At 39.4% G+C, this 27482-nt stretch overlaps 2 protein-coding genes across 2 annotated transcripts in view; one reads left to right on the forward strand and one right to left on the reverse strand.

Moving 5' to 3' along the window:
• Positions 1-27482, reverse strand: part of LOC146978040 (major histocompatibility complex class I-related protein 1-like) — a 568607-nt gene that overhangs the window by 387629 nt on the left and 153496 nt on the right. The gene's annotated exons all lie outside the window — the stretch shown is intronic.
• On the forward strand, positions 12466-14460 carry LOC146978049 (GTPase IMAP family member 8-like). The gene is made up of 3 exons (XM_085790457.1): positions 12466-12627; positions 12749-13303; positions 13811-14460. The coding sequence occupies exons 2-3, from the start codon at positions 12751-12753 to the stop codon at positions 14458-14460; spliced, it is 1203 nt and encodes a 400-aa protein (XP_085646583.1). The 5' UTR covers positions 12466-12627; positions 12749-12750.

Raw genomic sequence — 27482 nt, forward strand, 5'->3', positions numbered from 1 at the left:
ACACACACACACACACACACACACACACACACACACACACACACACACACACATCCAACACACACATACACACACACAAATGGACACACACACACACACACACACACAAATGGACACACACTCACCATACACACACATCCAACACACACACACACACACACACACAAATGGACACACACTCACCATGCATACACATCCAACACACACACACAAATGGACACACACTAACTACTACGCACACACACACACACACACACACACACACACACACACACACACACACACACACACACACCATACACACACACACACGCACACACACAAATGGACACACACTCACCATACACACACATCCAACACACACACACACACACACACACACACACACACACAAATGAACACACACTAACTACCACACACACACAAACACACACACACACACACACACACCCAACAAACATACAACCACTTACCAAACACATACACAATTTACACAATTACACACAAACAGACACACATGCACACACAACAAACACACACACAAATGGACACACACTAACCATACACAAACAGACACACACGTCCAACACACACACATTTCATACAGTTGTCAGGTCAGAACTTTTTGTATATCTTCCTCACTCACTCACACACACACACACACACACACACACACACACACACACACACACACACACACACACACACTTTTCCTACAGTTGTCTGACTGTTTTGTGTACCTCTCTATCTTCCTGTTGTAGTTAATGGACTCGTTGCTGTTAATTTTGTTCTTTAGCTATTTAAACTGAAAATACACATTTCCCCATTTTGTTCATGTTGAACACATTGTTTTACACGTATCCTAAACTACTGAGGCTCTTCTCAACCATTTCACACCATTAAACCTGCTGTTTACATGTTCTACTCCTCAGCTAATGCTCGATCTATATTCTTCAACAATGTTCTTCTGCTGTCAGTTTACAATGTATTTCAGTAGGCATTAACTTTTTTCCTAATTCAGGAATTTTTCAAACTCTTCTTTGACAATTCAAGTAATTTCCAGCCATTTCATACAAAGTCTCACATCTTCTACTTTTAAATATATTCTCAGCCATTGCTTCAGCTATGTTAGTGCTGGTTCATCAGTTGTCCTTCCTGTCAGGTTAGCTGCAGATTTCAACTATTTAACCATTACATTTAAACATGCAGAATTTCAATGTTTTCTTCTCCCTTTAGCATTTCTACTGCTTTTTACCTTTAAAAAGGCATTCATCTCACACTACAAGTTATATGTTTCAGCTTTTTCCCTCCTAGGGATGAATAAAGTATTCCTCTACTCTCTACTCTACTCTACTCTACTCTAGCATTAGTCTTTTCAACATTGCTTTAGCAGTTTCGTCAACTAATTTAGCATTGATTCAACAATTTCTTCAGCTCATTCAGCATTGCTTCAGCAACAGCGTTCAGCTGCTTTCAGCATTCACACGCATTTTCTGCAGGAAATGCTATCTTTTTCTAGTTATTTTTCCACTTCCGGCCAACTTTCGGTTCGCTACTAGTCCTGCAACTCGAAGAGTTGCAGGACAAATTATATATCAAAATGTGCGTCCTGATCGGGATCGGTGTGCTATTACTTTTCTCAACAGTGTACGAATTATTCGCGACGTAAGTCGCGATTTACTGCGCAAAATTTTTGCATGTAAGTCAATGGGACGGGCGGGAAAAAAAGAGCGAAAAAGACCAATCATTGGAGTTTAACAAAAGTCTACTGCTCAGGCATACTTTCACCTAGAGACTCCATTTAAACTTTAAACAGTAGACACAAGTCTTGTGTATTGTCGTATTACTCCACGTTTTGATAGGTCATATAGTTTTTGATCAATCCCTGATCAATGACCATGATCATTTTTGGAGAAATTATGAGTTTATAATGGGTGTGTATTGCATGGAATGTTCGTGTCAGAGTGCGTGACATCATCGGTTAGAGTGGGAGAGAGTGAAGAAACATTCTGTATTTTTTCTGGATAAATTGCCACCACGGCCACAATTTACACTCTACAGACATAATTTTTTCAGAATTTGTAAGACAAACTTGTTATCTCTCATGTCATGTGCTCAAAATATCAGAGAGACTTACAGAACTTACAGAATCAGCCTCTGAGTGCGGCCACGTCTGTCCCTGCTCCTCATTGAGTCCAATACAAATATTTTCTGAGAGGAGCAGAACGGCCTGATGTTTTAAAACTGCCAGCGTCGCCAAAATATTTACTGTAGAAACACCAAATCGTACCGAAATTTTCAGTAAGTCCTTAGAGCAACGTTGATCTGTGTTTTGTTCTGATAGGAGTTACCGTTTTGTCATGCTAAGCCTAATTGTGAGGCCGGTTTAGAGGCAGAAAATGGCTGTTTTTCTCCACGTTTCTGTCTGTCTCAGCCTGCGGGGGCCCCTATCGCCGTGGTAACCTCTTTGATCCTCAGGCCAGGGCTCGTTAACTTCATAAACAATCCACCTGGCGCTCGTTTAAATGTTTATAAACACAGACACAGCTAAATCAGACTGACACAGGATGCAGCTACTAACTAACTATGTGTCAAGTCAGTCACACACACACACACAGACTCTAGAGCCAGCTTCATGTGATTACAGTCACACACACACACACACACACACACACACACACACACACAGGTAACCTAATGTGGTTACAGCTCCTCCATATCAGTGCTTATAGAAAGATGATCATGTGTCTGTCTGACCAGCTCTGTCTTGACCTTAAGATCGTGGGTTTGATTCCCATGTTGACAGAGATGGCACAACCCGCAGTAGCTCCCGTGGCCCATTCAAAATTTCCCGAGAGGAAATTTTCTAGTTTTATGAATATTTCTTGATATTTATTTTGAAATAGCTCTCTGGAATTTCAACCTACAAACACCATTCTACTTCTCATTTGTTTGTAAGGTTGATATTGATCTTTCACAACCATTATCTCCCAGAAAATCATGTTTAAAAAGATCCCCAAACAATTAGTATCCATTGACCTTATTTTATGAATATTTCTTGATTTTATTTTGAAATAGCTCTCTGGAATTTCAACTTACAAACACCATTCCACTTCTCATTTGTTTGTAAGGTTGGTATTGATCTTTCACAACCATTATCTCCCGGAAAATCGTATATTTAAAAAAAATCCCCACACAATTAGTATCCATTGACCTTATTTTATGAATATTTCTTGATTTTATTTTGAAATAGCTCTCTGGAATTTCAACTTACAAACACCATTCCACTTCTCATTTGTTTGTAAGGTTGGTATTGATCTTTCACAACCATTATCTCCCAGAAAATCATGTTAAAAGAAAATCCACAAACAATTAGTATTCATTGAACATTGTGTATGAATATTTCTTGATTTTATTTTGAAATAGCTCTCTGGAATTTCAACTTACAAACACCATTCCACTTCTCATTTGTTTGTAAGGTTGGTATTGATCTTTCACAACCATTATCTCCCAGAAAATCATGTTAAAAGAAAATCCACAAACAATTAGTATCCATTTACCTTATTTTATGAATATTTCTTGATTTTATTTTGAAATAGCTCTCTGGAATTTCAACTTACAAACACCATTCCACTTCTCATTTGTTTTTAAGGTTGGTATTGATCTTTCACAACCATTATCTCCCAGAAAATCATGTTAAAGAAAATCCCCAAACAATTGGTATCCATTGGCCTTATTTTATGAATATTTCTTGATTTTATTTTGAAATAGCTCTCTGGAATTTCAACTTACAAACACCATTCTACTTCTCATTTGTTTCTAAGGTTGGTATTGATCTTTCACAACCATTATCTCCCGGAAAATCGAATATATAAAAAAATCCCCACACAATTAGTATCCATTGACCTTATTTTATGAATATTTCTTGATTTTATTTTTAAATAGCTCTCTGGAATTTCAACTTACAAACACCATTCCACTTCTCATTTGTTTGTAAGGTTGGTATTGATCTTTCACAACCATTATCTCCCAGAAAATCATGGGAGAATATCCTAGAAACAATTAGTATCCATTGAACATTGTGTATGATTTTATATATTTTATTTTGAAATACCTCCATCCATCCATCCATCCATCCATCCATCCATCCATTTATTTTCTTCCGCTTCTTCCGGATCCGGGTCGCGGGGGCAACAGTCGAAGCAGGGACCCCAAGGCGTTCCCAGGCCAGCCGAGTGACATAGTCACTCCAGCGTGTCCTGGGTCTTCCTCGGGGCCTCCTCCCGGTGGGACATGCCCTGAACACCTCACGAGGGAGGCGTCCAGGGGGCATCCTATACAGGTGCCCGAGCCACCTCAGCTGGCTCCTCTCGATGTGGAGGAGCAGCGGCTCTACTCCGAGCTCCTCCCGGGTGACAGAGCTCCTCACCCTATCTCTAAGGGAGCGCCCCGCCACCCTGCGGAGGAAACTCATTTCGGCCGCTTGTATCCGGGATCCAGTTCTTTCGGTCATGACCCAGAGTTCATGACCATAGGTGACGGTGGGAACGTAGATCGACCGGTAAATCGAGAGCTTTGCCTTTCGGCTCAGCTCCTTCTTCACCACGGCGGACCGATACAATGACCACATTACTGTGGCCGCCGCACCGATCCGCCTGTCGATCTCGCACTCCATTCTCCCCTCACTCGTGAACAAGACCCCGAGATACTTAAACTCCTCCACCTGAGGCAGGAACTCTCCCCGGCCCTGGAGGGTGCAAGCCACCTTTTTCCGGTCGAGAACCATGGCCTCGGACTTAGAGGTGCTGATTCTCATCCCAGCTGCTTCACACTCGGCTGCAAACCGCCCCAGTGCATGCTGAAGGTCCTGGTGTAACGGATGTGCACTCACTCCACCCATAAAAGACGTGCTAACCAATCCGCCAAGTGGTTGTCAACCTCTTGGCGAAGAGGTTAGCATCGTCGCCTCCGGTGCGGGAGGTCGTGGGATCGAACCCCACCTAGGGCAGCCCGTGAGAAACACAACGCAGAAGGCCAGATATGACATCGGCTACACTGGCTCGAGAGAGCCAACAAGACAACATCATCCGCAAAAAGCAGAGATGAAATCAAGTGGCTCCCGAACCCGACCCCCTCCGGCCCTTGGCTGCACCAAGAAATTCTGTCCATAAAAATAATGAACAGAACCGGTGACAAAGGGCAGCCCAAACAGGGACCGTACAGTCCTCAGCAGAAGGTATAGAGCTGGTCCAGCGTTCCACAGCCAGGATGAAAACCGCATTGTTCTTCCTGAATCCAAGGCTCGACTATCGATCGAATTCTCCTCTCCAGTACCCTAGAATAGACTTTCCCCGGGAGGCTGAGGAGTGTGATCCCCTGATAGTATTTTGAAATAACTCTGTGGAATAAATAATAATAAAACCAAGAAATACGTATGTGTGCTCGATGAATACTAATTGTTTCTGGGATACATTTTACATGATTTTCTGGGAGACAATGATTGTAAAAGATCAATACCAACCTAACAAACAGTTGAGAAGTAGGTGTTCCGGGCATGTCCCACCGGGAGGAGGCCCCGAGGAAGACCCAGGACACGCTGGAGTGACTATGTCACTCGGCTGGCCTGGGAATGCCTTGGGGTCCCTGCTTCGACTGCTGCCTCCGCGACCCGGATCCGGAAGAAGCGGAAGAAAATAAATGGATGGATGGATGGATGGATGGATGGATGGATGGATGGATGGATGGATGGATGGAGGTATTTCAAAATAAAATATATAAAATCATACACAATGTTCAATGGATACTAATTGTTTCTAGGATATTCTCCCATGATTTTCTGGGAGATAATGGTTGTGAAAGATCAATACCAACCTTACAAACAAATGAGAAGTGGAATGGTGTTTGTAAGTTGAAATTCCAGAGAGCTATTTCAAAATAAAATCAAGAAATATTCATAAAATAAGGTCAATGGATACTAATTGTGTGGGGATTTTTTTATATATACGATTTTCCGGGAGATAATGGTTGTGAAAGATCAATACCAACCTTAGAAACAAATGAGAAGTAGAATGGTGTTTGTAGGTTGAAATTCCAGAGAGCTATTTCAAAATAAAATCAAGAAATATTCATACACAATGTTCAATGAATACTAATTGTTTGTGGACTTTCTTTTAACATGATTTTCTGGGAGATAATGGTTGTGAAAGATCAATACCAACCTTAGAAACAAATGAGAAGTAGAATGGTGTTTGTAGGTTGAAATTCCAGAGAGCTATTTCAAAATAAAATCAAGAAATATTCATAAAATAAGGCCAATGGATACCAATTGTTTGGGGATTTTCTTTAACATGATTTTCTGGGAGATAATGGTTGTGAAAGATCAATACCAACCTTACAAACAAATGAGAAGTAGAATGGTGTTTGTAGGTTGAAATTCCAGAGAGCTATTTCAAAATAAAATCAAGAAATATTCATAAAATAAGGTCAATGAACACTAATTGTTTGTGGATTTTCTTTTAACATGATTTTCTGGGAGATAATGGTTGTGAAAGATCAATACCAACCATAGAAACAAATGAGAAGTGGAATGGTGTTTGTAGTTTGAAATTCCAGAGAGCTATTTCAAAATAAAATCAAGAAATATTCATAAAATAAGGTCAATGGATAGTCTACTAATTGTTTGGGGATCTTTTTAAACATGATTTTCTGGGAGATAATGGTTGTGAAAGATCAATACCAATCTTAGAAACAAATGAGAAGTAGAATGGTGTTTGTAGGTTGAAATTCCAGAGAGCTATTTCAAAATAAAATCAAGAAATATTCATACACAATGTTCAATGAATACTAATTGTTTGTGGACTTTCTTTTAACATGATTTTCCGGGAGATAATGGTTGTGAAAGATCAATACCAAACTTACAAACAAATGAGAAGTAGAATGGTGTTTGTAGGTTGAAATTCAAGAGAGCTATTTCAAAATAAAATCAAGAAATATTCATACACAATGTTCAATGAATACTAATTGTTTGTGGACTTTCTTTTAACATGATTTTCCGGGAGATAATGGTTGTGAAAGATCAATACCAAACTTACAAACAAATGAGAAGTAGAATGGTGTTTGTAGTTTGAAATTCCAAAGAGCTATTTCAAAATAAAATCAAGAAATATTCATACACAATGTTCAATGAATACTAATTGTTTGTGGACTTTCTTTTAACATGATTTTCTGGGAGATAATGGTTGTGAAAGATCAATACCAACCATAGAAACAAATGAGAAGTGGAATGGTGTTTGTAGTTTGAAATTCCAAAGAGCTATTTCAAAATAAAATCAAGAAATATTCATACACAATGTTCAATGAATACTAATTGTTTGTGGACTTTCTTTTAACATGATTTTCCGGGAGATAATGGTTGTGAAAGATCAATACCAAACTTACAAACAAATGAGAAGTAGAATGGTGTTTGTAGGTTGAAATTCAAGAGAGCTATTTCAAAATAAAATCAAGAAATATTCATAAAATAAGGCCAATGGATACCAATTGTTTGGGGATTTTCTTTAACATGATTTTCTGGGAGATAATGGTTGTGAAAGATCAATACCAACCTTACAAACAAATGAGAAGTAGAATGGTGTTTGTAGTTTGAAATTCCAAAGAGCTATTTCAAAATAAAATCAAGAAATATTCATACACAATGTTCAATGAATACTAATTGTTTGTGGACTTTCTTTTAACATGATTTTCTGGGAGATAATGGTTGTGAAAGATCAATACCAACCATAGAAACAAATGAGAAGTGGAATGGTGTTTGTAGTTTGAAATTCCAAAGAGCTATTTCAAAATAAAATCAAGAAATATTCATACACAATGTTCAATGAATACTAATTGTTTGTGGACTTTCTTTTAACATGATTTTCCGGGAGATAATGGTTGTGAAAGATCAATACCAAACTTACAAACAAATGAGAAGTAGAATGGTGTTTGTAGGTTGAAATTCAAGAGAGCTATTTCAAAATAAAATCAAGAAATATTCATAAAATAAGGCCAATGGATACCAATTGTTTGGGGATTTTCTTTAACATGATTTTCTGGGAGATAATGGTTGTGAAAGATCAATACCAACCTTACAAACAAATGAGAAGTAGAATGGTGTTTGTAGGTTGAAATTCCAAAGAGCTATTTCAAAATAAAATCAAGAAATATTCATACACAATGTTCAATGAATACTAATTGTTTGTGGACTTTCTTTTAACATGATTTTCCGGGAGATAATGGTTGTGAAAGATCAATACCAAACTTACAAACAAATGAGAAGTAGAATGGTGTTTGTAGGTTGAAATTCAAGAGAGCTATTTCAAAATAAAATCAAGAAATATTCATAAAATAAGGCCAATGGATACCAATTGTTTGGGGATTTTCTTTAACATGATTTTCTGGGAGATAATGGTTGTGAAAGATCAATACCAACCTTACAAACAAATGAGAAGTAGAATGGTGTTTGTAGGTTGAAATTCCAGAGAGCTATTTCAAAATAAAATCAAGAAATATTCATAAAATAAGGTCAATGGATACTAATTGTGTGGGTTTTTTTTTTTTACATGATTTTCTGGGAGATAATGGTTGTGAAAGATCAATACCAACCTTACAAACAAATGAGAAGTGGAATGGTGTTTGTAAGTTGAAATTCCAGAGAGCTATTTCAAAATAAAATCAAGAAATATTCATACACAATGTTCAATGAATACTAATTGTTTGTGGATTTTCTTTTAACATGATTTTCTGGGAGATAATGGTTGTGAAAGATCAATACCAATCTTAGAAACAAATGAGAAGTAGAATGGTGTTTGTAGGTTGAAATTCCAGAGAGCTATTTCAAAATAAAATCAAGAAATATTCATAAAATAAGGTCAATGGATACTAATTGTTTGGGGATCTTTTTAAACATGATTTTCTGGGAGATAATGGTTGTGAAAGATCAATATCAACCTTACAAACAAATGAGAAGTAGAATGGTGTTTGTAGGTTGAAATTCCAGAGAGCTATTTCAAAATAAAAATCAAGAAATATTCATAAAATAAGGTCAATGGATACTAATTGTGTGGGTTTTTTTTTTTTACATGATTTTCTGGGAGATAATGGTTGTGAAAGATCAATACCAACCTTACAAACAAATGAGAAGTAGAATGGTGTTTGTAGGTTGAAATTCCAGAGAGCTATTTCAAAATAAAATCAAGAAATATTTATACACAATGTTCAATGAATACCAATTGTTTGTGGACTTTCTTTTAACATGATTTTCCGGGAGATAATGGTTGTGAAAGATCAATACCAACCTTACAAACAAATGAGAAGTAGAATGGTGTTTGTAGGTTGAAATTCCAGAGAGCTATTTCAAAATAAAATCAAGAAATATTCGTAAAATAAGGTCAATGGATACTAATTGTTTGGGGATCTTTTTAAACATGATTTTCTGGGAGATAATGGTTGTGAAAGATCAATATCAACCTTACAAACAAATGAGAAGTAGAATGGTGTTTGTAGGTTGAAATTCCAGAGAGCTATTTCAAAATAAAAATCAAGAAATATTCATAAAATAAGGTCAATGGATACTAATTGTGTGGGGGTTTTTTTTTACATGATTTTCTGGGAGATAATGGTTGTGAAAGATCAATACCAACCTTACAAACAAATGAGAAGTAGAATGGTGTTTGTAAGTTGAAATTCCAGAGAGCTATTTCAAAATAAAATCAAGAAATATTCATAAAATAAGGTCAATGGATACTAATTGTTTGGGGATCTTTTTAAACATGATTTTCTGGGAGATAATGGTTGTGAAAGATCAATACCAACCTTACAAACAAATGAGAAGTAGAATGGTGTTTGTAGGTTGAAATTCCAGAGAGCTATTTCAAAATAAAATCAAGAAATATTCATAAAATAAGGTCAATGGATACTAATTGTGTGGGTTTTTTTTTTTACATGATTTTCTGGGAGATAATGGTTGTGAAAGATCAATACCAACCTTACAAACAAATGAGAAGTGGAATGGTGTTTGTAAGTTGAAATTCCAGAGAGCTATTTCAAAATAAAATCAAGAAATATTCATACACAATGTTCAATGAATACTAATTGTTTGTGGATTTTCTTTTAACATGATTTTCTGGGAGATAATGGTTGTGAAAGATCAATACCAATCTTAGAAACAAATGAGAAGTAGAATGGTGTTTGTAGGTTGAAATTCCAGAGAGCTATTTCAAAATAAAATCAAGAAATATTCATAAAATAAGGTCAGTGGATACTAATTGTTTGGGGATTTTTTCTTACATGATTTTCTGGGAGATAATGGTTGTGAAAGATCAATACCAACCTTACAAACAAATGAGAAGTAGAATGGTGTTTGTAAGTTGAAATTCCAGAGAGCTATTTCAAAATAAAATCAAGAAATATTCGTAAAATAAGGTCAATGGATACTAATTGTTTGGGGATCTTTTTAAACATGATTTTCTGGGAGATAATGGTTGTGAAAGATCAATACCAACCTTACAAACAAATGAGAAGTAGAATGGTGTTTGTAGGTTGAAATTCCAGAGAGCTATTTCAAAATAAAATCAAGAAATATTCATAAAATAAGGTCAATGGATACTAATTGTGTGGGTTTTTTTTTTTACATGATTTTCTGGGAGATAATGGTTGTGAAAGATCAATACCAACCTTACAAACAAATGAGAAGTGGAATGGTGTTTGTAAGTTGAAATTCCAGAGAGCTATTTCAAAATAAAATCAAGAAATATTCATAAAATAAGGTAAATGGATACTAATTGTTTGTGGATTTTCTTTTAACATGATTTTCTGGGAGATAATGGTTGTGAAAGATCAATAACAACCTTACAAACAAATGAGAAGTGGAATGGTGTTTGTAAGTTGAAATTCCAGAGAGCTATTTCAAAATAAAACCAAGAAATATTCATAAAATAAGGTCAATGGATACTAATTGTTTGTGGATTTTTTTTATTTTATTATTTTTTTTACATGATTTTCTGGGAGATAATGGTTGTGAAAGATCAATACCAACCTTACAAACAAATGAGAAGTGGAATGGTGTTTGTAAGTTGAAATTCCAGAGAGCTATTTCAAAATAAAATCAAGAAATGTTATCAGCCCAAAGGTAAAATGCTTATAACTATAGCGCTCTTATAACTTATAGCGCTATTGAATATGAGTGAATAATAAAATGCTGTGAAACTCTTAGCTTTGTGGTAATGACAGTATTTCTGTGTTGTTGTTATTTTTTTTATTTGTTCAAACGGGAAAAATCCGACATTGCAATTTTACGACGGTCCCTAAGCGCCCCGGCTGCCGCACAGTACTCGGAAAGACATTCAGCGCTGTTCCTTTGAGTTTTCGCCACAGCCACTGAGGTTGGTGAGTTGATGAGACCTGTGAAATGTGTGGCTCACTGATCTCTACAAAATAATATCAACCTGGATGAAATCGGTGCAGTTTTCATGACGCTATTAAAGTTAGAAACAGGAAAAAACTAGCGAATGTCGAATATAAAACCAACTTTACCGCGCCAGCGAGACACAGGAACCTGTGAGACCCGTCACACTGACCCGGTGGCTTAGGGTCAACAGGTAGATCACAAACAGAGCCCCGGCCCATGGCATAAGCAAACTAAGCACCTGCAACTTTATTAAATCTATAATGCGCAACTTCTGTTGATCTCTAGAAAAATCCTGTGTATTCACAAAAACCCTAAGCTAATTAACAAAACATACCCTAGCTGATTTTTTCTTTTGTTTGATTTTCTGAAATGCATTGGCTGTTGTTTATTTTGTTACTTTTAGTCGGCCCATATGACATTCAGTGTCCCACTTAGTACTATCACTTCTAATAGCCTATTAAGTGTAAAATCAAATCAACCTGAATTTGATATCATTTCAAATTAAAAACCATAGATAGGTAAAAACATTCCAGGCTAGGATGATGAACCGTAACGACAGATTAGAAAAATGTAACTCCCTCATATGCGAGTCGCAGAGCCGCACATACAGAGGCAGCCTCTCGGGAATTACTACAAAACAAAATTCTGTGCAAAGTGCCAGTCAAGTATGTTTAATGGTCCCATAAAAACATTGAAAACCGGACATTTTTATGAATTTATAAAACCTGCCCGGATGCCCCGGACAGGACGTAAAAAGTGGACATGTCCAGGTAAAAGAGGACGTTTGGTCAACTGAACAGAAACTGACTGTGTCTCCTTTCTCTCATGTCCAACAGGTTTTCTGAGGTCCCGACATGGATCCAGGTCCAGATCTCAGCATCACTGTCCAGGGTTTGTCAAACAGATCAGAGTGATCAACACCAGGATTATTTGACCATCAGTAGGACGTTGTTCTGCAGGTTTGTTGTTGGACCCAGGAACTAGAAAAGGCTCTGAGGACCTGGTCGTCAGGGACGAGGAGGAGGAGACGAGTGTTTCGAGGACTGTAAATGTTTTCGTATTGAACGCTTGAGGTCCAGATGTGGTCATCAGGTTAACAGGAACATGCCTTGTGTTGGACCATGAAGATGAAGGACTGTCCGAGACGTCGGGTCAGAGCTGTGGACAAAGATCTCATCTACAAGGTAATGTTAATGATGTTGAGGAGGTCTTCTGTCCTCAGTTCAGTCTGGGGCTGATTTACACTCTGGTCTGGTTGATGACCCAAAAGACACTAAAGACCATCTCTTTGTTTCCTCTCTGCAGACATGGATCCAGATTTCACCATCGTCCTCCTTGGTAAAACAGGATGTGGTAAAAGTGCCTCAGGAAACACCATCTTAGGACGACCAGCGTTTGAGTCCAGATCGTCCTTCACACCTTTGACAACAGAAATCTGTGAGGAAACAGGACGAGTGTTTGGGAAACAGATCAGAGTGATCGACACTCCAGGAATATTAGACTCAGAGGACAATGAGCAGAAGATCAAAACCCTCTGTGAGAAGCTCCTCAGGTCCTCCAGACCCTGTCTGTTCCTGGTTGTGGTCAGAGCTGGACGCTTCACTACAGAGGAGCTGGAGGCCGTGGAGGCAGCGATGAGAGTCCTGGGTCCTGAGGGGATAAGGAAGAGCTACCTGCTGTTCACAGGTGGAGACATCATGAAGAACATGACACTGAAGGATTTCATCTTTGGACAGGAAGATGATTCACTTCCAGGTGTTGTTCAGAAGTTTGGGGGGGCCTATCACCTCTTCAACAACGAGAGTGGAGACCAGGACCAGGTCAGAAACCTGCTGCTGAAGACAGAATACCTGAGAACAGGTGAGTCAGGTGTTGCATATCAAACTTACAGCTGGTTTGACCAAACAAACAATCACATTGCTGCCAGCAAACTAGAACATTGTAGCCTGATTACCTGATACTCAGCTGTGTTTCTGTCTCTGTCATGTCTACCAGTTGTCCAGTTTCCTCTGAGAACCTGGATATATTTAAATTTCACTGAAAGAGAAACTATAACTTTGTTCAAAAGTGTTTCAGAAGAACGACAGAGATCCTACCTGGCATATAATATCTGTGCGAGGATGAACCTCTAGGCTGGTATTGTTAAGTTGTTGTCGATGACTGGTGAGTCCAGACAAAGAAGAAGAAGCAGGTTGTGGTCAATCGCTGGGCCAACAGATAGACTGGATAAACTTATTTCACTGGAGGTGGACAGCATAATCATTCTTTTTTTTCAGGACTTTCAGGATGGTTTTCCTGAAGGCAGCTGTTTATTTTTATTTTTACCTTTTTTCTATGTCACTTGTCTCCTCTCTCCAGATGTTCCAGCTCTTCCAGTGGTCCCATCCAGGCTGCAGGAGAGGAGGATCATTCTTCTGGGTCAACCTGGAGTAGGGAAGAGTTCATCAGGAAACACCATCTTAGGATCTGAGAGGTTTACAACAGGATGTAGCTTTAACTCAGTCAGTGCAGAGTGTGAGTCTAAGTCAGCAGAGGTCGAAGGTCATCAGGTCACAGTGGTGGACACTCCTGGGTTCACGGATAAAGACCCGACTACTGAAAAGGTGTATAAGGAGATCATGAAGACTTTAGTAAAAGCCAGTCCAGGTCCACATGCCTTTGTTATTGTAGTCAAACTTGGCAAGGTCTCTGAAGGAGACAAGAAACTGTATAAGATTCTACCAGAACTGTTTGGTTCTGCTGAAGCTTCTAAATACACCATGGTCCTGTTCACTCATGGAGACATGATCCGAGGTCAGTCCATGGATCAGTTGATCCAGTCAAACCAGCATGTGTCTGAGCTGGTCTCCAGGTATGAAAAGAGATACTGTGTGTTTGACAACACTCAGAGAGGAAACAGGCAGCAGGTCAGAAGGTTCCTAGATACAGTAGATGAGATGGTCTTAGTGAACGGAGGAGAACACTACAGCTCTGATCTGTTCAAGATGTCTGGTGGGACAGGCTGTGTAATACTATGATGTTTAATTGTAATGATCAATCATCAGCATCCACCCATTGTCTACCCTTCTTCTCCATTCTGGGTCGGAGGGGGGGTTAGTTCATCATCATCACTTTCTCCCTCTCTGACCACTGAGCTGTCAGTCGATTGGATAAGAGCACACACTGGTTTATTTACATATAAAGCAGGAAGTGAGCTCAGGTGGTTAATGGTGGTGCAGTTTAAAACAGGTGTGAACAGACCTGATCTCTCCGCCTACAGCCTGTTACTGACCGTGCTGTGTTCAGATAAACATAACATATATAATAAGCACTTGTGTTTATTCAGCATGTTGCTATGTTATTTGTAGCATGTTTTCGAATTGAAAACAATTTCAATTGGTGTAAAGCTGTCAGATGTGAATGTTAATCTCAATATTAAAGAGTTTTTAAGAAAAGAACGTTTTTTCTCCTAAAATCCATCATTAAAAGCATCAATGGAGCTGTCATAGCGCGCATATAGTTGTTGTGATGGTTAATTAGGGCCGCGGGCAATCGCACCGGGCACTGGTCCCAACAGCTATGAAATAGCTGCAGGGACCAGTGCCCGGGCGAAGCCCGGGCACTACTGTTATTGTGTGGATTTTTTCTTCTTATTAGTGTGACTGCTGAAGCAGTCACACTATTGTTCTTCTGTTTGGCCATTTTCTTCCGCCTTTTTACGGTCTTCTTCTAGTCCTTCATACTTTGTGCTATTTCAACAATTCATATATCAAAACGTGCAGCTTTTTTTGAACTTTATCGGCATTACTTTTCTCTTTTTAACTCTTTATACTTTTTAAAATATGTAACTTTTTCTGATTTTTTTCAGCTTTATAATGTGTGTGTATTGCGTCTAACGAGCAGAGCCAGAGTGGTGTCAGAGTGGAGAGAGGCAAAAAAACATTCTAGAGTTTTTTCTGGCTAAACTGTCAGCACGGCCACAAATTAAACTCTAGACAAATTATTTTCTCCAGTTTTGTAGCCACACTTGTCTTCTGGCTAAAATTCTGGTCAAAAATGCAAAGAGACTTAGATAATAATTTAAAATATTTTTTAAATGCAGCCAGGGAGCTCTCTGCTCTCATTCAGCTCAATGTATTTTTTTCACAGCAGCAGGAGAAGGAGCTCAACTTTGTAACTTGCTGTTAGGTGCTTTTTAATTCATTTTAATTCACCAAAAAATAGTCACAGGTCACAAAAAAGTCCTCTTCTTACTTGGTGTGGCTAATTTATACTAATTTCTCTTTATTTTAAGAATCATTGAAAAATCTCACATTCATCAAAGTCTCAACCTCTTTTTACCACAACTTCACTGTAGTATAGGGATTAGGGTGGCCGTTTGCCAACCCTAAGGTCACTGGTTCGAATCCAAGGGAAGAACTCTTGTTATGTTATGTTGAATTCTGCTCTCCTCCACCGCCTTCAATTGGTTACAGGTGTTTGTTATCTCCTTGATTACTCATACCAGTTTGCAGCACATCATCACATTACAATGAATGACAACAGTCTTGAAAGCAGTGTGCTCTCTGTAGCTGAGTGGCAGAGTAAAGGCTTAATGATCATAAGGTCATGGGTTCGATGCCTACCTCAGTCATTTCACATCATTGCTTGACTTTTGATTCCGATTATTCAGCTGTCATTGGACAGTCTTTGATTCCTGATAGTATAAAGCTCATTGTAACTCAGGTTCTCTGCACATTTACAAGCCTAATGTAACTTGAGTTCAGTGAGCTGGAGCCCAGCCCGAACTCATAAGACGGGCAGGCTTGCAGGCCTAGATGTGGTGTTGCACAGATGTGACAGTGACAGTTTCCTCATCATTAATCCTCATTATTATAGTAAATGAGGTTGCTCTTCAATATATTTCCAAATTTAAATAAAGGTTATAATAATAATTAAACCTGGGCTATCATCCTATCCTTCCTCGTTCATGTTGTGAGGACAGGACAAAGTCTCTTGGACATGAGAGGTGGGCAGGTGCTTCTCTTGCACTCCTTCACTCACCCACTCTTGATTGGCATATAAATGAATGTTAAATGAAAATAAAAACTAGTTTGGAAATAATACATACCGTACATGCAAAAATGCGAAATTTAAATAATATAGGTTAATATAAAGTATTTTCTATTCTATAGTGACTACAGCTGGCCAAAATTGGCCCCCAGCTTATCATGCCACACCTGTCATGTCTTAGATGTTATGAGTATTTCATGATACAATGTAGCCTAATAGTCTATATTGTTGTGTCTAGGGGTGTCCTCAACTCAGAATTGTGTTTATGCTGAATAGAAACTTCAAGTATTCATTGTGTGACCATGATATGATTACTTGTTTTGCAAAACATCAACAAGACATTATAACATCTGAACTGTTTATGATAGAGACGAGCTGTAAACATCATCTGAATTGTGAGATTATCTACTTTCCCAGGCTCCTTGAGTGGTGCCTCTATGACAAGGGACCGGGTGCGTGTAATCATGTGGTGCAGGAACAGATGCAGAAATTTTTCTGGTCTTCCATTTTTTTTAACAGATTGGCTATTTTACAATATACAGTCTGTCACAAAAGTTCTTCATATGGCTCAGAGTTGAAAGGCTTGGCAGCTCGGTGTAGCTGTCAAGGTATAATAGGTATAGCTCACCTGGTAGAGCAGCTTGCACTGTGAGCAAGGACTATGCTCCAGTCTGGGATCAAATCCCAGTGGAGAGTTTTACACTAAATGCGCTGAATCTGTAATTATACAATGTCCAGCTGTCAGCAACCGGGGGGTGGGGTGCGAGGAGGTGGCTGGGCGGGTGCTAAACAGTGCAGTCTCCGCCCACCCCCAGAGGTGAATTGCTAATGTGCATGGCTAATGAGCTGGTTTTAAAATGGCCGAAAAGGGTCGGGGGAGTGAGACTTTAAGCATCATTGAAAAATCTCACATTCATCAAAGTCTCAACCTCTACTTCATTGGAAGTGTTGGAATAGCCTAGTGGATAAGGTTCCTGCCAACCAATCACAAGGTCACAGGTTCAAATCCCACCTGAGCAGTCTTGTTAGTGTCAGCCACTTTGACCTTTAACCAATACCACTTGGTCTGGTCACAAGATCAAACTTGATAATGCATATGCGCCCCCACCTATTCTCTTTACCTCTTTCAATCTTGGTTTATGTTAACATGTTTCTTGTTTATACCACTGCACTAAGATTGATTTGCACTGGAACTACAGCTTTGGGCTTGTTAACTTCAGAGTGAGACAGAGTGCAGTTCATCAACAGACAACAGTCTCTGCAACTGTGTATACACTGGCCTAGAGGCAGAGTGAAAGTCTGCTGATCATGAGGTTGTGGGTTCGATACCTACCTTGGGCAACCATTTGTATGGTGATCACTGCTTGCACTATTTGCTAATTCTGCAACAGCGTTCAGCTGCTTTCAGCAGTCACACGCATTTCCATCAGGAAATGATACTTTATCTAGTTAGGGCCACGGGCAATCGCACCGGGCACTGGTCCCAACAGCTATGAAATAGCTGCAGGGACCAGTGCCCGGGCGAAGCCCGGGCACTACTGTTATTGTGTGGATTTTTTCCTAGTTATTATTATTTTTCCACTTCCGGCCAGATTTCGATGTGCTACTAGTCCTGCAACTCGAAGAGTTGCAGGACATATTATATATCAAAACGTGCGTCCTGATCGGGATCGCTGTGCTATTACTTTTCTCAACAGTTTACGAATTTTTCGCGACGTAGTCGCGAAAAACTGCGCAAAAATTTTGCATGTAAGTCAATGGGACGGGCGAAAAAAAAAGACCGAAAAAGACCAATCATTGGAGTTTAACAAAAGTCTACTGCTCAGGCATACTTTCACCTAGAGACTCCATTTAAACTTTAAACAGTAGACACAAGTCTTGTGTATTGTCGTATTACTCCACGTTTTGATAGGTCATATAGTTTTTGATCAATCCCTGATCAATGACCATGATCATTTTTGGAGAAATTATGAGTTTTATAATGGGTGTGTATTGCATGGAATGTTCGTGTCAGAGTGCGTGACATCATCGGTTAGAGTGGGAGAGAGTGAAGAAACATTCTGTATTTTTTCTGGATAAATTGCCACCACGGCCACAATTTACACTCTACAGACATAATTTTTTCAGAATTTGTAAGACAAACTTGTTATCTCTCATGTCATGTGCTCAAAATATCAGAGAGACTTACAGAACTTACAGAATCAGCCTCTGAGTGCGGCCACGTCTGTCCCTGCTCCTCATTGAGTCCAATACAAATATTTTCTGAGAGGAGCAGAACGGCCTGATGTTTTAAAACTGCCAGCGTCGCCAAAATATTTACTTACTGTAGAAACACCAAATCGTACCGAAATTTTCAGTAAGTCCTTAGAGCAACGTTGATCTGTGTTTTGTTCTGATAGGAGTTACCGTTTTGTCATGCTAAGCCTAATTGTGAGGCCGGTTTAGAGGCAGAAAATGGCTGTTTTTCTCCACGTTTCTGTCTGTCTCAGCCTGCGGGGGCCCCTATCGCCGTGGTAACCTCTTTGATCCTCAGGCCAGGGCTCGTTAACTTCATAAACAATCCACCTGGCGCTCGTTTAAATGTTTATAAACACAGACACAGCTAAATCAGACTGACACAGGATGCAGCTACTAACTAACTATGTGTCAAGTCAGTCACACACACACACACACACACACACAGACTCTAGAGCCAGCTTCATGTGATTACAGTTACACACACACACACAGACTGACACACACACACACACACACACACACACACACACACACACACACACACACACACACACACACACACACAGTTAACCTAATGTGGTTACAGCTCCTCCATATCAGTGCTTATAGAAAGATGATCATGTGTCTGTCTGATCAGCTCTGTCTTGACCTTAAGATCGTGGGTTTGATTCCCATGTTGACAGAGATGGCACAACCCGCAGTAGCTCCCGTGGCCCATTCAAAATTTCCCGAGAGGAAATTTTCTAGTTATTATTTTTCCACTTCCGGCCGATTTTCGATGCGCTACTAGTCCTGCAACTCGAAGAGTTGCAGGACAAATTATATATCAAAACGTGCGTCTTGATCGGGATCGCTGTGCTATTACTTTTCTCAACAGTTTACGAATTTTTCGCGACGTAGTCGCGAAAAACTGCGCCAAAATTTTGCATGTAAGTCAATGGGACGGGCGAAAAAAAAAGACCGAAAAAGACCAATCATTGGAGTTTAACAAAAGTCTACTGCTCAGGCATACTTTCACCTAGAGACTCCATTTAAACTTTAAACAGTAGACACAAGTCTTGTGTATTGTCGTATTACTCCACGTTTTGATAGGTCATATAGTTTTTGATCAATCCCTGATCAATGACCATGATCATTTTTGGAGAAATTATGAGATTATAATGGGTGTGTATTGCATAGAATGTTCGTGTCAGAGTGCGTGACATCATCGGTTAGAGTGGGAGAGAGTGAAGAAACATTCTGTATTTTTTCTGGATAAACTGTGAGCACGGCCACAATTTACACTCTACAGACATAATTTTTTCAGAATTTGTAAGACAAACTTGTTATCTCTCATGTCATGTGCTCAAAATATCAGAGAGACTTACAGAACTTACAGAATCAGCCTCTGAGTGCGGCCACGTCTGTCCCTGCTCCTCATTGAGTCCAATACAAATATTTTCTGAGAGGAGCAGAACGGCCTGATGTTTTAAAACTGCCAGCGTCGCCAAAATATTTACTGTAGAAACACCAAATCGTACCGAAATTTTCAGTAAGTCCTTAGAGCAACGTTGATCTGTGTTTTGTTCTGATAGGAGTTACCGTTTTGTCATGCTAAGCCTAATTGTGAGACCGGTTTAGAGGCAGAAAATGGCTCTTTTTCTCCACGTTTCTGTCTGTCTCAGCCTGCGGGGGCCCCTATCGCCATGGTAACCTCTTTGATCCTCAGGCCAGAGCTCGTTAACTTCATAAACAATCCACCTGGCGCTCGTTTAAATGTTTATAAACACAGACACAGCTAAATCAGACTGACACAGGATGCAGCTACTAACTAACTATGTGACAAGTCAGTCACACACACACACACACAGACTCTAGAGCCAGCTTCATGTGATTACAGTCACACACACACACACACACACACACACAGACTCTCGAGCCAGCTTCATGTGATTACAGTCACACACACACACACAAACACACCTTCATGTGATTAAAACACAGTTAACGTGCAACAGAATTTAAACTTAACTGGTTTTAAAGTTAAACCTTGTTGGTGTCACACACACACACACACAGACACACACACAGACACACACACACACACACACACACACACACACACACACACACACACACACACAACACACACACACACACACAGTTAACCTAATGTGGTTACAGCTCCTCCATATCAGTGCTTATAGAAAGATGATCATGTGTCTGTCTGATCAGCTCTGTCTTGACCTTAAGATCGTGGGTTTGATTCCCATGTTGACAGAGATGGCACAACCCGCAGTAGCTCCCGTGGCCCATTCAAAATTTCCCGAGAGGAAATTTTCTAGTTAGGGCCACGGGCAATCGCACCGGGCACTGGTCCCAACAGCTATGAAATAGCTGCAGGGACCAGTGCCCGGGCGAAGCCCGGGCACTACTGTTATTGTGTGGATTTTTTCTTATTATTTTTCATCTTCCGGAGGCTTTTTCGATTCGCATCTAGTCCTGCAACTCGAAGAGTTGCAGGACATATTATATATCAAAACGTGCGTCTTGATCGGGATCGGTGTGCTATTACTTTTCTCAACAGTTTACGAATTTTTCGCGACGCAGTCGCGAAAAACTGCGCAAAAATTTTGCATGTAAGTCAATGGGACGGGCGAAAAAAAAGAGCGAAAAAGACCAATCATTGGAGTTTAACAAACGTCTACTGCTCAGGCATACTTTCACCTAGAGACTCCATTTAAACTTTAAACAGTAGACACAAGTCTTGTGTATTGTCGTATTACTCCACGTTTTGATAGGTCATATAGTTTTTGATCAATCCCTGATCAATGACCATGATCATTTTTGGAGAAATTATGAGTTTATAATGGGTGTGTATTGCATGGAATGTTCGTGTCAGAGTGCGTGACATCATCGGTTAGAGTGGGAGAGAGTGAAGAAACATTCTGTATTTTTTCTGGATAAATTGCCACCACGGCCACAATTTACACTCTACAGACATAATTTTTTCAGAATTTGTAAGACAAAACTTGTTATCTCTCATGTCATGTGCTCAAAATATCAGAGAGACTTACAGAACTTACAGAATCAGCCTCTGAGTGCGGCCACGTCTGTCCCTGCTCCTCATTGAGTCCAATATAAATATTTTCTGAGAGAAGCAGAACGGCCTGATGTTTTAAAACTGCCAGCGTCGCCAAAATATTTACTGTAGAAACACCAAATCGTACCGAAATTTTCATTAAGTCCTTAGAGCAACGTTGATCTGTGTTTTGTTCTGATAGGAGTTACCGTTTTGTCATGCTAAGCCTAATTGTGAGGCCGGTTTAGAGGCAGAAAATGGCTGTTTTTCTCCACGTTTCTGTCTGTCTCAGCCTGCGGGGGCCCCTATCGCCGTGGTAACCTCTTTGATCCTCAGGCCAGAGCTCGTTAACTTTATAAACAATCCACCTGGCGCTCGTTTAAATGTTTATAAACACAGACACAGCTAAATCAGACTGACACAGGATGCAGCTACTAACTAACTATGTGTCAAGTCAGTCACACACACACACACACAGACTCTAGAGCCAGCTTCATGTGATTACAGTTACACACACACACACACACACACACACACACACACACAGGTAACCTAATGTGGTTACAGCTCCTCCATATCAGTGCTTATAGAAAGATGATCATGTGTCTGTCTGATCAGCTCTGTCTTGACCTTAAGATCGTGGGTTTGATTCCCATGTTGACAGAGATGGCACAACCCGCAGTAGCTCCCGTGGCCCATTCAAAATTTCCCGAGAGGAAATTTTCTAGTTAGGGCCACGGGCAATCGCACCGGGCACTGGTCCCAACAGCTATGAAATAGCTGCAGGGACCAGTGCCCGGGCGAAGCCCGGGCACTACTGTTATTGTGTGGATTTTTTCTTCTTATTATTATTCTCCTTCATCTTCCGGACGATTTTCGATGTGCTACTAGTCCTGCAACTCGAAGAGTTGCAGGACATATTATATATCAAAACGTGCGTCCTGATCGGGATCGCTGTGCTATTACTTTTCTCAACAGTTTACGAATTTTTCGCGACGTAGTCGCGAAAAACTGCGCAAAAATTTTGCATGTAAGTCAATGGGACGGGCGAAAAAAAAAGACCGAAAAAGACCAATCATTGGAGTTTAACAAAAGTCTACTGCTCAGGCATACTTTCACCTAGAGACTCCATTTAAACTTTAAACAGTAGACACAAGTCTTGTGTATTGTCGTATTACTCCACGTTTTGATAGGTCATATAGTTTTTGATCAATCCCTGATCAATGACCATGATCATTTTTGGAGAAATTATGAGTTTATAATGGGTGTGTATTGCATGGAATGTTCGTGTCAGAGTGCGTGACATCATCGGTTAGAGTGGGAGAGAGTGAAGAAACATTCTGTATTTTTTCTGGATAAATTGCCACCACGGCCACAATTTACACTCTACAGACATAATTTTTTCAGAATTTGTAAGACAAACTTGTTATCTCTCATGTCATGTGCTCAAAATATCAGAGAGACTTACAGAACTTACAGAATCAGCCTCTGAGTGCGGCCACGTCTGTCTCTGCTCCTCATTGAGTCCAATACAAATATTTTCTGAGAGGAGCAGAACGGCCTGATGTTTTAAAACTGCCAGCGTCGCCAAAATATTTACTGTAGAAACACCAAATCGTACCGAAATTGTTCAGTAAGTCCTTAGAGCAACGTTGATCTGTGTTTTGTTCTGATAGGAGTTACCGTTTTGTCATGCTAAGCCTAATTGTGAGGCCGGTTTAGAGGCAGAAAATGGCTGTTTTTCTCCACGTTTCTGTCTGCCTCAGCCTGCGGGGGCCCCTATCGCCGTGGTAACCTCTTTGATCCTCAGGCCAGAGCTCGTTAACTTCATAAACAATCCACCTGGCGCTCGTTTAAATGTTTATAAACACAGACACAGCTAAATCAGACTGACACAGGATGCAGCTACTAACTAACTATGTGTCAAGTCAGTCACACACACACACACAGACTCTAGAGCCAGCTTCATGTGATTACAGTCACAGTCACACACACACACACACACACACACACACACACACACAGGTAACCTAATGTGGTTACAGCTCCTCCATATCAGTGCTTATAGAAAGATGATCATGTGTCTGTCTGATCAGCTCTGTCTTGACCTTAAGATCGTGGGTTTGATTCCCATGTTGACAGAGATGGCACAACCCGCAGTAGCTCCCGTGGCCCATTCAAAATTTCCCGAGAGGAAATTTTCTAGTTATTATTATTCTCCTTCATCTTCCGGACGAATTTCGATTCGCAACTAGTCCTGCAACTCGAAGAGTTGCAGGACATATTATATATCAAAACGTGCGGCTTGATCGGGATCACTGTGCTATTACTTGTCTCAACAGTTTACGAATTTTTCGCGACGTAAGTCGCGATTTACTGCGCAAAATTTTGCATGTAAGTCAATGGGACGGGCGAAAAAAAAAAGAGCGAAAAAGACCAATCATTGGAGTTTAACAAACGTCTACTGCTCAGGCATACTTTCACCTAGAGACTCCATTTAAACTTTAAACAGTAGACACAAGTCTTGTGTATTGTCGTATTACTCCACGTTTTTGATAGGTCATATAGTTTTTGATCAATCCCTGATCAATGACCATGATCATTTTTGGAGAAATTATGAGATTATAATGGGTGTGTATTGGACAGAATGTTCGTGTCAGAGTGCGTGACATCATCGGTTAGAGTGGGAGAGAGTGAAGAAACATTCTGTATTTTTTCTGGATAAACTGTGAGCACGGCCACAATTTACACTCTACAGACATAATTTTTTCAGAATTTGTAAGACAAACTTGTTATCTCTCATGTCATGTGCTCAAAATATCAGAGAGACTTACAGAACTTACAGAATCAGCCTCTGAGTGCGGCCACGTCTGTCCCTGCTCCTCATTGAGTCCAATACAAATATTTTCTGAGAGGAGCAGAACGGCCTGATGTTTTAAAACTGCCAGCGTCGCCAAAATATTTACTGTAGAAACACCAAATCGTACCGAAATTTTCAGTAAGTCCTTAGAGCAACGTTGATCTGTGTTTTGTTCTGATAGGAGTTACCGTTTTCTCATGCTAGGCCTAATTGTGAGACCGGTTTTAGAGGCAGAAAATGGCTGTTTTTCTCCACGTTTCTGTCTGCCTCAGCCTGCGGGGGCCCCTATCGCCGTGGTAACCTCTTTGATCCTCAGGCCAGAGCTCGTTAACTTCATAAACAATCCACCTGGCGCTCGTTTAAATGTTTATAAACACAGACACAGCTAAATCAGACTGACACAGGATGCAGCTACTAACTAACTATGTGTCAAGTCAGTCACACACACACACACAGACTCTAGAGCCAGCTTCATGTGATTACAGTCACACACACACACACACACACAAACACACACACACTTTCATGTGATTAAAACACAGTTAACGTGCAACAGAATTTAAACTTAAACCATGATTTAATCTGGTTTTAAAGTTAAACCTTGTTGGTGTCTCACACACACACACACACACACACACACACACACACACACACACACAGTTAACCTAATGTGGTTACAGCTCCTCCATATCAGTGCTTATAGAAAGATGATCATGTGTCTGTCTGATCAGCTCTGTCTTGCGCTTAAGATCGTGGGTTTGATTCCCATGTTGACAGAGATGGCAAAATCGGCAGTAGCCCCGCGGCCCATTCAAAATTTCCCGAGAGGAAATTTTCTAGTTAATAATATAATATATCATTAATATTATAATAATATAATTATAGCTTATTAGTTTCTCTGTGTAGTGTTCTTCTGTCTGTAATGAGTGCTGCTGGTGGCCAATCATTGAGGTGGGCCGGTACAAAAACTAACAAAAAAATTCGTACAAAAAAATTTACCCTAACCCTTTATTTATTTATTTATTTATTTATTTTATAGGTGTATTGTTTACAATATTGTAACGTATATATATTATCAAAAACACACCATGGGGTTTAAAAGTGACAACACGGAGAAAAAAAAAAGTCATTTAATTAATATTTTGTAAAGCTTAAAGAAGATTTATGTCTTCTGAAGAGAAGGGGAGAGCTTTTTTCCCCAAGAAGAGGACATAATGGGGAAAAAAGCTCTCCCAGAGGTGATGATCGACTCTGTAGTCGTGTCATCTGACCTTCAGCCGTATGTCTTGGACAGTCGGGTGAAGAGAGATCTACAGTTTGTCTCCTCCTCTCACCACAGAAGAGAGAAATGAACCAAGCCATGTTTGAAGATGTGTTGTAGTAGTGAATCAGGTATGAACTGAACTTCACACTGATGTCCAATGTCCTCTGGTCCACAACCTGACAACACATGAGAAAACCCGGCTCCTGATGGTGTTTGGAGAGTTTTGACCTGACAACAGAAATCACAACGTCAAGAAGCAGCAAGCTTTCTGTCAGCCATGAGTTTTTCCTCATAGCGACATACTAGTACTAAAGGTCAAGGCAGCTGATGATACTGGCTAATAATGATGTGCATTTCTGATAAATCAAACATATAACATATCGTGTTAATGACTGCGACATATTATAGTCCAGGCAATTTAGCTCATTTTGGACCCAAAAATAGAACTAATTGTAACAGAATGTTTTTCACCATACATCATTTCTATGAGGTGTCTAGAACAACATACTAAAAGTCCTAAGAAATCCTAGTTGGGGAAATATGTTTAATTCTCATCATTATTTACTGTATAAAGTCTATGGTGCCGACAACAATACACCCCAATGGGCTATTTTTTCCCTTTACTCCTATCACAATGAAACTTTACACAATGAAAGTATACATGAAATGTAACATTTTTTGTATTACAAGTGTCTTTGAAAATGAATTTGAATATGCAAATGAGCCTTACACTAATCAAATATGCCCAAAATACACCCGAATAGGCTTATTTTTTTCCTTTACTCCTACCACAATGAAACTTTACACAATGAAAATAGACATTAAAAGTAACATTTTTTGTATTATAAGTTTCTTGGAAAATGAATTTGAATATGTAAATTAGCTCAACACTAATTGACTTATGGTCAAGAAGCCATAAAGCCGCAAGCAGCAAAAACAGGGGCCAAATAACTTAGTTCTTAGTCCCGCTCATATGTTGTTGAACATAACAACATATTTAATATAACATCACATACAGTCGTTGAAACGACTTTGATGAATTCTGACTTTCTTCTGATGTTCTCTGCAAACTGGGAGGAAAGTCGTTAGGTAAGGCTTGTTCGCTAATTAAAAAAAAAGAATTTAGAAAGCAACTGGAGACAAGACTGTGCAATTAATTCTTAAGGTCAATAAAGGTCTTTTAAGTGGCAAGTGACATGTGTGTATGCATAAGTCAAGTGTGGCAAGTGACAGCACTCAGTGCATAGGTTAACTTATTGAATGGACATGAATGTGTTAGTTATTTGACCCCTGTTGCTGCTTGTGGCTTTATGGCTTCTTGACCATAAGTCAATTAGTGTTGAGCTCATTTACATATTTAAAATTAATTTTCCAAGAAACTTGAAATACAGAAATGTTACTTTTCATGTATACTTTTATTGTGTGAAGTGTGATTGTGGTAGGAGTAAAGGAAGAAAATAAGCCTATTCGGGTGTATTTTGGGCATATTTGATTAGGCCAGATAAAAGCATATATTTGACCATATTTACAGGTTTAACCATGTGTTTATCATAGATGTTATTGTGTCATATATCCCTGTTTCCAC

Source organism: Trachurus japonicus, chromosome 11 (assembly GCF_045865225.1).
Source record: "Trachurus japonicus isolate A0001 chromosome 11, Traja_1.0".
Taxonomy (NCBI): Eukaryota; Metazoa; Chordata; class Actinopteri; order Carangiformes; family Carangidae; genus Trachurus; species Trachurus japonicus.

Bases quoted from the DNA above. Each gene is read 5' to 3' on its own strand.
- LOC146978049 (XM_085790457.1), top strand. From the start codon at position 12,751: ATGGATCCAGATTTCACCATCGTCCTCCTTGGTAAAACAGGATGTGGT. The intron at 13,304-13,810 runs GTGAGTCAGGTG...CAGATGTTCCAG, and splicing joins GACAGAATACCTGAGAACAG to CTCTTCCAGTGGTCCCATCC.